The 14,221-nt window shown below is 32.9% G+C and overlaps 1 protein-coding gene across 3 annotated transcripts; it reads right to left on the reverse strand.

Moving 5' to 3' along the window:
* Window positions 1-1,104: 1,104 nt before the first annotated feature.
* Window positions 1,105-8,586, reverse strand: LOC123884794 (F-box protein SKIP23). 3 transcript variants are annotated; one of them, XM_045934012.1, is made up of 9 exons: window positions 8,389-8,522; window positions 4,297-7,148; window positions 3,922-3,989; window positions 3,216-3,363; window positions 3,047-3,127; window positions 2,842-2,928; window positions 2,535-2,620; window positions 1,859-1,979; window positions 1,105-1,305 (listed from the first exon to the last, which is right to left on the reverse strand). In XM_045934012.1, the coding sequence occupies exons 2-9, from the start codon at window positions 4,555-4,557 to the stop codon at window positions 1,228-1,230; spliced, it is 930 nt and encodes a 309-aa protein (XP_045789968.1). In that variant the 5' UTR covers window positions 4,558-7,148; window positions 8,389-8,522; the 3' UTR covers window positions 1,105-1,227. The 3 variants fall into 3 exon arrangements, 2 of the variants coding, with proteins under 2 accessions (XP_045789968.1, XP_045789967.1); XR_006800925.1 differs by lacking the exons at window positions 1,105-1,305; window positions 1,859-1,979; window positions 2,535-2,620; ... (2 more) ...; window positions 3,216-3,363; window positions 3,922-3,989 and having other exon boundaries at window positions 4,866-5,591; window positions 5,715-7,148; window positions 8,389-8,586; XM_045934011.1 differs by lacking the exons at window positions 1,105-1,305; window positions 1,859-1,979; window positions 2,535-2,620; ... (2 more) ...; window positions 3,216-3,363; window positions 3,922-3,989 and having other exon boundaries at window positions 4,866-7,148; window positions 8,389-8,586.
* Window positions 8,587-14,221: the final 5,635 nt, after the last annotated feature.

Raw genomic sequence — 14,221 nt, forward strand, 5'->3', positions numbered from 1 at the left:
CAACATAACAAAAGATCCAAGTCATATATCAAACTAAAAACAAAATTATAAGAATTTTTTAGACAAACGAGCAACAATTTTCATAAACTAATATATAAGTTCATATTTCATATATAAACTTCAAAATAACTAAAGATCCAAGTCATATGTCCAATATTCATAATTCCTACTTTCCTATACTTTGATGATACTGGTACAAATCATCCTATCCATCGATCTCAAGAGCAACGTCGCTTAGTTTTTCCTCGTAGTCGAATGACAAATCATTTTAGATAATAAAAACAAAGATTTCAAACGGTAGAAGAGAACTTACTTCCAAGGAGTCGGAACTAAGCTTTCAACGTAATCAATGGCAGAGAACCAATGAATATCGTTGGAAATGGTAGTTCTCTCACTACTCTATTATCCCTTTGATTATAGATAATTGCTTTGTCATCTTCTTCATTTGTTAATATCACTCACTGTATCTCTCCATCCTTAGAAATGTATAAAGGCAACAATGTAGACTCATCCAAGTAATTAACCTCAATTGGAATGTTAGGCATTTGAAGATCAAAGAATCGAATTCTAAATAACTGAGTCCAAGACTCTCGAACTATTTGGTTGTTGTTTTCCTATTTGTATACGTCAGTCTATTCTTCTATATGTTTTCTCACTTCTTTCTTTTGTGTTGTTTCACCTTTCCTTTATTTTGGATTTTTGGCATTGCCTTCTATTATTAATGTACTACATGGTACACAAGTATTACACTAATAAGCTTGGGAATCATTTAAAACAAACATAGGAATTCACATTATGCATAGAGGATGAAAAAACTGTGACTTCATAAACTTCATCACTCTCATGGAAATAACATTTCTTAGGTAAGATCAGATTGATTCTATCTAGCAGTCAATGGAACATTATATCCTTCCTTCTGAAGACCATGTCATAAAATAGTTTATCTTATAAATCTTGGAGCAGATTAGACAAAAATATCTCATTGTCTTTATTGCACATGATAAAAAAAGGTAGTGTTAATGTGTTATGGCTGCTACATGCCATCTTGTGGCCTTTGTCATGAAGTTTATTACTTTAACTCTCTTATCTTTATTGCACATGATATGAAACAATGCTATAACATTAAAAATATAAAAATATTGGCATACAATATGAACAAATTCTCCATCAAAGTAACTTCTGATAGGTAAATACACCTGCTACAAATTCTCATTTTATATATTTCTCTTAAGCGGTAGGAAGCTTCCTCGAGTACACAACGTACATGGGATCCGAGCGTCCAGGATTTGGAGATATATCCACAGCCTACAGAAAAAGAAGTTAAATTGGCCTTAGCATTGGCAACACTGTCACATAATGATCACATCATTTACAACATTGTAGAGACTTTCCTATTTGTTTCATGACTAGTAAAAGAAAATTCTGTCAACTGGTGAAAAAAACCAGTTGAAGTAATTAACCTTCTGCTTTATTTTAAACTACTATTTAGTATGTCAATAACTGATCTTTGTCAAAATATTTTGTTATTAGAAAAAGGGAAATGCCGAATAATAAGAATAGAAGTCGCACAAAAACTGAACATATATCACAAGATACATTCTCATCACAAGTTTCCCTTCATGATCAGTTACTAATACAAGAATTAAAACGACATGGATGCACCACAAATGGCTAGTTTTGTTGGTGCAAGGGTTGTGATTCAGATATAATACAGGTGGTGTGTGAGAGACAGAGAACTAAGAAGTAAAATATGCAACAAAGCGAGCGAGGTAGTTAGATTTTAGAAAGAGGAGTTTAAAGACTCATGCTACTGGAAGCTTGTCCTAACAAAATAGGAAAATATCAGTGACAGAATTACCTGAGGAGGTTCAAATCCTCCTGCATAATGAAAATAGGATCCAACAATCATAACATGATCAGCATCCCCGGTTGATGTCCATATAGAAATGGCTTTTGTCCAGAAGCATCGGTTCGAAAAGCTGAAATCATCGATGAAGTCATCCTTAGTTGAATAGGACAATAAGAGGTATAAGACCAATAATAGATAAGAGAAATGGTATTACAGAAAAGACGAAGTGATTGTTTTAATGCAATTATATGATTGAAGGAATCGCTTTAATGACACAGTATAAAATTGCAAAGCACGATTGAAGTTGTGTCGTTTTCAGTATGAAATTGCACATGTACAAAATTGTGAACCACAGTTGGAATTGTATCCTTTTCAGTGTGAAATTATTTGCAGATTGGTTTATAAATGTTACTTTCAATGGTTCTAAAATACTATAACATTTCATATCCATAATGTCTTAACATGGAATAGTATATTGATTCATGACAATGAATTGTTCGAAGGGTCCTGAAAAGTTCTGGGATGGATTATTTAATTGTATACGGATGAACATGATTGAATAATAAAGAAAGAAAGTGATGATTTTGTAGGAAAGTGCATGTTCGTAAAAATTCTTTCAATTGTTAGATTTTACAGAAATGCTATTATGAAGTAATTCTAAAACGATAGCAGACAAGATTTTCACCTCATTATGGCCAATCCACCTGGTTTGAGTATCCTGCTCATCTCCTTGAAAATATCAAGAGGCTTTGTTAGGTAATCAACACTAACCTGCAGGGCATATTCAATTCTCAAGTAGTTAATAGTAGTGCTTTGATTTAGCTTGTCTAGTGAAGAAAAGTGAGATTATGAGATTAACAGAAAAATGAAATTCAAAGAAACTACTGCAAACATATGCATCGTATCGTACAATCCAAGTATCAGCCAATAGCATGGATTACTTGCACTAGTTTCCAGCACCAAAGTTAAAATATATGAAGAGGTATTTTTACCACATTAGTGATGACGTCGAAAGAGTTATCCTCAAATGGAAGTTTAGGGTTCACATTTAAGTCTTGTACAGCATACTCCGTGAGGACCTACAACAGAAAAGAACTTCTATCAGTAAGGCCTTCTTGATATGTAGCCATGTCCCTATATTTTCATTGAATGAAATTCTGGCTAGATAGTTATATTCAGGCTATAGGATTTTCTTACAGGGTTCCTTTTGAGTTCTTCTTCATTCATGCCTAATCCTACGACTCGTTCTTGCTTGTATCCAGACGGAAAATGGCTGACCTAATGCAAAGTGAAGATTTATGATGACAATACATGTATGCAATACTATAGAAAAGAAAATGAGTAACAGCACTACTAAATTTCTTACCCAACTACTACACATATCCAAAATGCTTACTCCAGGAGTGTTGCTAGGTGGAAAAACCTTGGAGTAATACTTAGTTAGAGCAGCAATTGCAGGGTCATCAATGTGTGTTACGAATCGAGGTGCTTCATAGAATGTAGAATCTGATGACCTAAAGGGAATTAGGGAAGATTTAAGAAATGTTTTAACTTTGTACTTCAATGTAAGGTCTAGTTTGGATTGACTTATTTGAGCTTATCTACAAATATAAGTTTTGTGAAACTGTTTGGAAGAACTTATAAAAGGCCTGTTTGTATTGGCTTATTTTTTAGCTTATTCGAAACAACTTATGCAAATAAGTAAACTTTTATGTATCATTATAATTTTTTTAAGGTAGTTTATGAAAAAATACCATATAAAGAGACAATTTTTGTTAGTAAAAACTTACGAATTAACATAAATTTTGATTTATTTGCATAAGCTATTTTCATAAGCTAAAAAATAAGTCAAATCCAAACGGGCCCATTGTTCATAAGCTGTTTTCAGTTTATTTTCATAAGTTCTTCAAGATAGCTTATGAAAACAGCTTATAGCCTATGCAAAAAAAAATTAACTTTTTTTTTTTTGCTATATAAATAGCTTATACAAAAGTGCTTATCACAATAAGCAATTGCGCTATAAGCTGTTTATCCTAACATGGCCAAAGTATAGTTGTTTGAACTTAACTTACTCATCAAAGCGTTGAAAATCCTCGTCCTTAAAGGGGAATTGCTCTGGCCATTCCACATTCTTGAGTATCTACAAAAAGGTATAATACGGGGCAAAGGATTAGAAAAACAAAAATGATTGAATTTAACCAAATTTCAAGTAATAACAAGTAGGAAAGTTCAATTCAGCATTGATATAGACAATCAAGCACAGACACTCACATGTCTGACACCTATAATAATTTTAAAAAATGAATTAATTGAATTTAATCGCGTGTGTTGGAACACATGTCAGACACCGGACACGCCTATGATTAGAAGTGTTGGTGTGCTATAGAGTATATAGAATATTGAAATATGTAAATGAAAAACAGATGATATTATTATGAGAGAAAGACCTGATCGACGGAGGGACCAGAGGTTATTCTAGCTGAGGCAATGAAGGACTTGACACCAGAAGAAGTAGACATAAAGTGAGAGAATGTTAATGAAGATGCTCCAAAGCCTAATAACATGCGACGAGGAACATTCTTAAATTTCCTGTTTAGCAGAGAAGAAGAGGAAGCAACAATAGTACGAGGAGGGTGATGAGGATTTGGTGTGGCACAACAACAATAACATGCCACAACTGGTAACCTTATTCCAACAAAATTACTCATCTTCACTTCTTCACTCACCAAGAGTACATGATATATGCTTCTGTTACTTTTTTGCTACACAAAAATCTAGTCTACAATATCAATCAATATGTCTATCTCTAGGAACAAAAAGTTGTGGCCGTTGGATTATCCTCAGTAATGCATCATTCATAAGTTAGTGAGTGATTTACATGCACATTACGTGGCTGCCTTCTTATCCTCTCACCCCATTTTAACTGCTATTTGCACCTCTCTCTCTCTCTCTCTCTCTCTCTCTCTCTCTCTCTCTCTCTCTCTCTCTCTCTCTCTCTCTCTCTCTCTCTCTCTCTCTCTCTCTCTCTCTCTCTCTTTTGCTATCATTGGGACTCATGGCATTAGCACATGGCACAAACCAAAACAAATATGAAAGGACTCTTGAATGTGCTGATTTTTGTTGGTGATTATTAGGTAAGCTGTTTCTGTTCTTAGTCAGTTATATCTATTCTGAATTTATGTACTTCACAGTTATGTATAGCATGATTCCATAAATCTTAACTCAATTAACAAATGCTGAAATTATTAGGATAGATATTCGTGGCATTCAAACTTCAAACATGTGATCTTCCATTTGTGTTGTATGTTTCATGTGGTATTTATCGTATTAAAATGACTAAAATAAATCAAATTATAGAATTAATAGTTATAAAATAATATTTCAAGTTATAAAATATCGGCAAGAATTACCATGATAAACTCTATACTTGTTGGTATCAAAGCACTAAGGTTTCAGGTTAATCACAAAATAATATTTCCCAAAAAAAGGTTGATTAGAAAACGTTAAAATATCTTATACAAAATGGAATTGAAAAATTAAAACCCTATTGACACAAAAATTAGCAATGGAAAAATTAAAGATGAAATTTACTTCTGTCACCAGATGACATCTCTAATTGAACCTATTCTAAGCTTGTTCGTTCTGCCAACACGACGAACCTCTGAATTTTGGTGAGGTTTCAAGTTCTTAGATGAAGGGATGATACCTCCAACTCCAAGACCCACCTATATTATTACTCGTGCTGCATAACCACACAAAAATGAAACAAAAATGAGCCCAGTAATTGGGTGACGTACATAATACATTTCCTAAATTTATTGGGGAAAAAAAAAATAGAGTTGATATAAAAAGAGACATTCATCACCTTATAAGTCGATTTTATAAAATCTAATAAGTTCATACCATAAATCCAAATCCAAATAATAAAAACTTGAATATCATTGGTTGAGAATTCACTTGGGTTCATGATATGTAGCACACACTCAATACTTATTGGATATGAAATGATACACTATCAGAATTGAACAAGGTTGGGAAAGGCCAAAAAATGTGATCAACAAATTTAACTTCTGAATTATTCAAGCTGAAACGAGAAGTCCTGCCCTTAGCACTGCTGTAGATGCAATTTCCTTCAAAACCATAATAATCATTAGCAGACAATGAAAAATTTAAGTCTTTACTCAAAACAAACAGAACATCGCCCAAGTCTGTTACACGAAGCCATCTATTTGATTCTTCATCAACCTTTAGAACACTGATATCAATGCCTAATTTTCTGGTATTCACTCCAGTTCTTTTAAAATACAATTCAACCACAAAAAGACTTCCACTTGACTCCACCAAATACTTACTTTTACCATCGTTATTTAACGAGGGTGAGGACTGAACCAACTTAAAGGATGAACAATCGATCCAGAAAATGATTCCGCTTTTATCCACAACATAAACCTTCCCCATATAAAGGATTATATCATGATAGATTCTATTCCCATCATCCACTATAATGAAATTGTTATATCCAATATTGGAAACACGTAATTTTCTATCTTTACGCAGGGTAAAGACCATCTGACCAAGACCCTCATCAGAGAACAACACTACTTTATAAACATCATCAAGGGGCTCAAATGTATTAAATTTACCTCCATCACTAGAAAAATTGAGAGTATATGTTTGAAACAATTCCCTAACTCGTAAGTTCATGAAATCTAACACATTAGATGGGAATGTGTGTGAGATCTGAGTGTTGGTCAAAACATCTAAGTGACGAAATTTGCCAGATTTCGATTTTTCAACCTTTATGATCCACCCTTTATTAGAAGAGCAAGTTGGCAATAATGGTTGTAGGCGATATATTTTAGTTTCGGTGAGTAGCAAAAACTTACCATCTTGAATGCGAAGTGTATGAGAAGGAGATGGAAAAGGAGGGGGAAGAATAGAGCGCCATAAAGTGCAGACACTGCGGAATCGAAGAATATCAAATGTATTCAATTTTTTGGATATGATATCTAACCATAATTCTCGAGGAAGATTTAGCCATTCAACCGTGTTATCATCCATCATCAAACACTTTTTCTTCAAGTCTCCTCCATTTGTCCCTGCTGCCGCTCTGCCCATTCTTTTCTTTTTTTTTTGATTTATATATAAGGAATCCACAAGATATTTTTGCATAGCAGTGACTACACCATGAAAATCACACACGATTTCAACAGCCAAGCAATTCACCTTTTCTGTACACTCTGATATGAACTTCTGAGTTGTTGGGGCAACGTCTTTTAGTTAGTTAGTTAATAAACACCTGTAAATAAAAAATGCAACAATGTGAAATTCCAAGATTGGAATCTTCGGAGGTATATGACAAGTAACTAATGGTCAACTCTGTATAAGATACTAAACCCCTACTGTGAATAGATGGAAGGCGTAGAGCAAAGACACATTCAACTATATATCAATATTTAAGCACTGACTACACAAATTACCAGAAACAAAAGTAAAATTTGCACTAAATCAATGTAACTTTCTGCATATACAAGTTCCAAGAAAACCAATTACCTAAATAATGTCAAAAATCATTAAGGACATTTATACCTTCAACAAAAATCAAAAGGATCAACGATGCATGGTAGTCGGTAGACGTTGCTTAAAAGCTTCATCAAAACAACATACTAACCAAACCACCTAGGATGAGACTCTATCAAAGATTTTCTACAATGGGAGCTATCTCAATTTTCTCTAAAACAATTTTTTTCTACTCCATCTTGTCTCTATGACCAAACATCAATCTTAAGATTCACATCATTGTGACAATTAGTATACTTCCTTGTTAGTAATAACATTACAACAATGGAGGACTTTACAACTATGTAATAACATTTCATTTAAACTTGGTGGTACTTTTATGTCGCAAATGACACCTAAAGATTTCCTTCAATCACGCATCCTATCTGAATCCTATCACATGGATAACCTCCCTCTACATCTCCCAATCATTTTGTATGATAGATTTAAGATACTTAAGACGTGAGAAATGTGTTCATTTAATTTCACCCCAGTTTTCGTCACAGTCAATATATGGCATGAAATTTTAAGGATAATTTAGGTGTTATCTAAGTGAAAAAAATATACAACCTCAAAACACAAGCTCAATGCTGAAACATAGGGGGATTAACAGCGCGATTTTACTATTCTTGTTTCTTGATTCAATTTAACACAGACCACCCGAACCCGAAAAACATTTTAGAAACAAGACTGAAATTCAGTTTCAAAGTTGCTGAATCCAAACTTGATTCATTGGTTAAGGCACAACCTATCTCAATTTACAATTTCCAACACCACCCCTTACTGTACACAATCACATGCACAAAAAGAAAAACCCTCCATCATTAGCTTAATCATCCCATCATATTGCCAAGTACAAAGAAACAAGAACATTCAAAAATCACACCAAATATCAATAACAAGCAAAAAATCACAACAGAAATTCAGAACAAGAAAAAATAGAAAAGAAATCGACAGTGACAGTGAGAAGAAATACATACATAGATGAGTTGAAGAACGAAGATGGTGCTATAGCTAGGGTTCGCAGCGAGACTGAATTGCTTCCAATTTTGCTGCTTGTTGTGTGTAGTATCAAAGATTCAAATGTTTTGTATCTTTGCTTTATTTATTTATTCATGCTTGGCTTGAGTTTATCGAATATTGCATTTTATTTTTACTTTGCATCATTCATCCTAATCTTTTCTCAACTATTTTTTTTTTAGTTATTTTTTATTCTAAATTAAAAATTTATGGATAAATTATTGTCGTTGACTAATTATAACATTTTTGTCTGACATTCATCAAATGATGTGACAATACATCATTGGATGCATATGTAAAAAAAAATGGGTAAATAGGTTTTTATCCCCTGCAAAATAGTCGAATTTTGTGTTACCCCCTGCAAAATAAAAATTTTGGATTCCCCCCTCGCAAAGTCAAGATTCTTCCAATTACCCCCCTCAATGGCCAACTAGATATGAAATCTTAATTTTTGATGATGTGGCAGCTTATGTGGCTTTTTATTTCAATTTTGTTTAATTTATTCGGTGACACATATATAAATATATTTCATATTTATTTTTTAAAAAATATTTTTTTTGAATAAAATTAATTCCCCTCTTCTATTGTATATATATTTCCAAAAAATAAACAAATAAATCAGATTATAATTTTACAATATTCTTTTTTTTTAAATAAATAAATATAATCTTAATTTTGTTTATAGAATTTTTTTTCCAAAATATTTGTAACAACAGAAAGTATCTATAACAACAAACAACATTCCAGTATTTTTACAGGAAGAACAAAATCTGAAGAACACAACAACATATTCATAAAAATAAATCTAGATTTTTTTTCCTTAAACAAAACTTAGAACAAAACTCATATTCATCAACAACAACAACAACAACAAAACCCACCAGCAACATCATCATCAAACCCTAATCGATTTCGTTCCACAACCATCACCAATTCTAAAAACCAGTGAAATTTTCACGGCAACACAAGATGTAATTCACTTTCAATTTCAATTTTCACTTTCAATTTTCACCGTAAAAACCCCAGCATCAGTCGTAATTCACTTTCAATTTATAAGAACCCTTCTTTAAATTTTTGAAATCACGGCAACACAAGATGGACAAAGAATAAAAAAAGAGGGATGATTGTCAACAGTGACGATGAGCTTGGATTTGATGAAGATGTGAGGGTTTCGATGAATGGTTAACAGAACTTGCTTTTATGAGAAATTGAATGCAAAAGGGAATCAGATGAAAATTGGAGTTTTCTGGGTTTTTGGTTTAGTTTTAAGATGATGTTGTGAGGGAGATGAAGAAGGTAAAAGAAGACATGTTTTCCATAGAGAGAAGGTTTCTGGACTTATGTTTTCTAATATGTTTTTATATTTTTTTTATATATTTTCTTTTTCGGTAAAAAAAAACTATAGAAAAAATATTTTTTTATATTTTTTTTCTTTTAAAAGAATAAACATATAATTAACTAACCTACATGGCACTTAATAAATAAATAAAAAGTGATAGAAAAGACATGTATGCTTGCCACATCATCAATAATGTCCAAGTTGGCCAATAAGGAGGGAAAGACAAAGAATCTTCATATTACGAGGGGGGAATCCAAAATTTTTATTTTGCAGGGGGTAACACAAAATTCGGCTATTTTGCAGGGGGGTAAAAACCTATTTACCCAAAAAAAATTATACTGACAATGGATACAAATTAAATTTATTTGATAAAAGATAGTGAAAATGATACAATGGTAGCTCTTATATAGAGCAATTTAGGGGTTAACTAACAAATCACCTAATAACAAAGTCTAACAAACTAATATAAACTCTAACTAACTAATGGAAGATACTAGCTAATCATGATTATTCTTAACATCCTCCCTCAAACTCAACATTGGAAAATTTTCCAATTTGAGTTTGAATCACAATGAAAATACAAATGATGGAGAAATGAGGGTAAACTAGCAAAAAAAAACCATAGAACTGGTAGGAAAGTATGAGAGGCCCAGACTGCAGTTTAGCAAGGTTTTAGACTCAGGCCCAATAGAACAAAACAATTCTCCATCAGCTACCGGAAGCAAAAAAAACTTCTAAAATTCAAACGCAGTGTTTTTGCTCAAAACGCAGCTTCTGACGTCGTTTCAAACTCTTCCAGTGGACCTGTACAAAACGCAATGCTTTGATGTCATTTTCGAATAATCAGGTTTGCAGTTGTGATTCAACATCAATTTTCTGCTCACATCCCTTTTGTAACAATGAACGACGCTAGTGAATTCACGGTGAGCGGCGGCGATTTCCACCAGAATTAATACTCTGACACACTCTTCACTGCCACAAGCATCCACCATCAGAATTTGCTTAGACAGGAGAGAAAACGATCCAGGGCCAAAACAAATAAGGAATTCAAGCCTTCCCTCTCTTGAAGCATTCCGTTGTTTTTGGAGGGATTGTGACAGTAACAAACTAATTGAATGCATCAAACTCATCAGACAATTTCCACCGGGATCAAAAATAGTGACGGCGAATTCACCGGAAAATTCAATAGCTAAGACGATAATCAAACGAAAAATTAACATCTGAGAAGATATCAAGGTTATCGTACCACCAAAAGTTGCGACGGAAAGAGGTTCAACTCCACCGTCGGGATCGAAAACGGTTTCGACAGTGAGAATTGTGTTGTTGACGTGGTGAAGCAAGGAGCACATGTATAACAAAACGAGATTGAGATTAAAATGAACCGTATCTTCAAGAGCATGACTAACACAGGAGGTGATGGAGCGAATTTTGTTGCAAAAGGAATCAACCTCATGGATGATCTCCATCGATTTCTTGATCAATTTAGAAGAATATTCAACAAATGTTGAAGGAGTGCTCAATTTCACAATAGGTTTCTTCTTCTCAAATTCTTTAACCTTCATTGTTGGTGGCATTTAGGGTGCACAAAATGTAAAATTTGTGCACCATAGACAAAGTTTCAAAAGCAAAATGGGAGGTTAGATTTTGCATTCCCACTAAATCTTATCATACACCTCCTACACCTTATCACATATCTTCTTCATTCTCCTCCTTCTTCATCACTATACGACTTCTTCATCATTCTTCATCACACCTTATGCACCCTAAATGCCACCTTTTTACACTTTGTCATTTTTTAATTAATGTTTTTATCTAAAAAAATTAAATAATATTAACCCACCATCATCTTCTTCACTCTTCATCTTCAAATCATTTAAGAACAAAAAAATCACAGCACAAAAATTTGGGATAAAATAGCTTAGCTAACAACTTAAATGAACAACTTTATTTTCTTCCCTTTCACTAGATGGATTCCAAAATTGTGGAGCTCGTGCGCCACAACAATGGAGTTTTTTGAATCCGAACACAAAGGAGCTCGTGCGCCGCAACAATGGAGTTTTTAGATCTGGAATTCAAAGATTTTTTTCTGGATAAAATCTACCAAAATAGTGGAGCTTAAATTTATAATCGATTTTTCTTCGTATAGTTTTTTTTGCATCTTATTCTCTTTGGAAGTTTGAAAATGTCAGATCTGGAATATTGGACCGATTCAGTTCTTTTGCTAGCAAAAATCCCATAGCAACACAGTTTTTAGGAATGGGTGTAGTTTTTTTTTTGTCAGAAACTAGTGATGGTGAGGAGGGAGAAGGTGATAGAGAATGAGGTTAGATTAATAGATTTAATTTGGTTGTGAGATAAAATCTGGTGTTGATAGACTATAATAAAATTGTGTTCCTTATCAGATCTAAGGGTCAAAAATCAACTTATAACAAATTTAACAATTTGTGCATTCTAAATGCCACCTTCATTGTTGTATTCATGGATTGTGAAGTTTTAGATATGTTGAAGGAGGCAAGGGAACATGCAATTTCCCCAATCTTGATCGCGCATCCTTCAATCTGTGGTTTAACGGCTTTGATCAACTTGATTGGAACGCTTTCAGAATTAAAATTACCAAAACTGAAATTGAAACTGCTATCTGATATAATTGATTCAAGAACACAGGTTGAGGAACTTGAAATTTCATCTTCTGCTTCTGAAATTGAATTGCAGGAAGATTCTTGAATATAGATTGAAGTTCGCAGAGGAGGAAGTGGCAAGAATTTCTTCTCCATCTTTGATTTCTTCCACAAGTGATAAAAAATGGAGTGAACCATTAGAAATGAAGGTGGATCAAAAAGTACAGTGTAAACTTCTTCCTGATAAGCAATGGAAGAATTCTCCGGTACCGGTACAATGGCGGAAGCGAGACGTTTTCTCGGTGATCGAAACCGAGGCTCTGATACCATGTTAAGATTTCCATAGTTTGGAGAAACTGGAGAAAACTTTAGAAAGTCTTCAAGATAGTAAAAATCATAAGGATTCATATTTGATGAAAGATAGTGAAAATTGAAATTCCTGGCACACAGTAGACAGGTGTTGAGCAAAGTGTGTCAACACTTGTCTGTCACGCAGTAGGTGTTGAGCAGAGTGTGTCAACACTTGTCTGTACACAGAACACAAATAACAAAGACATTAAAATAAATAACACGAGAGTTATTAACACAGTTCAGTGCAACGTCACCTACTATGGGGATACCAATCCAGGAATGAAGTCCACTATCAGCAGTATTAATTCGAAGTTAAACTCACCCGTTTACAACTCCTCACTTAATCCCTACCCAATGCAACTTCTACCTAGGAACTCCTATATATGAGACCCCGTCTCAATTCCTTCTAACAACACAGACAACGTTGTTATCAACACAATGAGAACCAATGGTGGAGACACTCTCCTATGAAACTAAGATTCACTCTTGCTTAAAAGCTTACGAGCAAATCACACACAACTCTAGAACTAACTCCGTACTTCGAAGCTTAAATCCTTGAAGATAAATCCTAGAGCATATATCCTTGAAGAAATCACACAAAAGATTAAATTCTTGTATTAATATAAGAGTATAAATATATGTCATGTAGAAATTATGAAAGAATTGGCAACCTTATTAATATATTAATAAAAAACACAGGTCTCGTAAAAATCAACAAAATAATTAGGTCACTGTATTAATATATGATCTATTATAACCCGTAAAATTATAAAAAAATATGGTTACTATGGTTGCACTGTATTATTATTTGTCTACACGTATATATGATCTATGTGTCATGTTTTAATTGGTCACAGTAAAAACCGTTTCTATGGTTGCACAAAAAAAAACAGTTTCTATGGAACCGTTTCTAAGTTTTGTTCTTAAATATATTTAGTTGAATTAAAAATTAACTTAATTGAATATTGGCTTGAAGTCCAAAAATTAAGTTGATATCAAAAAAAATATAAAAAAAATTCAAAAAAATACGTGTAGACAAATATAAAATAAATGGACAAATATAGCATTAATATTTTATTTCTTTTAGGTAATTAGTATCGCTAACTTATTGATGAAAATTTTCCATATAAAAATTTTCAAAAAATTCAAAAAATGAAAACATAAAATAAAAGGACAACTATTTTTTGTTTAAAGTAAGATTAAAAAAAAATACGTGTAGATAAAACGGAAAAAAAAAATGTGGGAGAAGTAACAAAATAAAGTGAGGTAATTTGAATTTGGGTTACATACAAAAAATTGAATTTGTAGATAAAAAGAAAAAAAAAAGTGTAATCAACCTATATTAAAAAAAAAACGTGGCAGATAGTCGATGCCCAGTTAATAAATATGTATAGGATATATCGATGCCCAGTTAATAATTGATTTTTATTTAATAAAAAAATTGAATTTGTATAAAGTGAGGTAATTTGAATTTGAGATACATAA

The sequence above is a fragment of the Trifolium pratense genome, linkage group LG5 (assembly GCF_020283565.1).
Source record: "Trifolium pratense cultivar HEN17-A07 linkage group LG5, ARS_RC_1.1, whole genome shotgun sequence".
NCBI classification, from domain to species: Eukaryota; Viridiplantae; Streptophyta; class Magnoliopsida; order Fabales; family Fabaceae; genus Trifolium; species Trifolium pratense.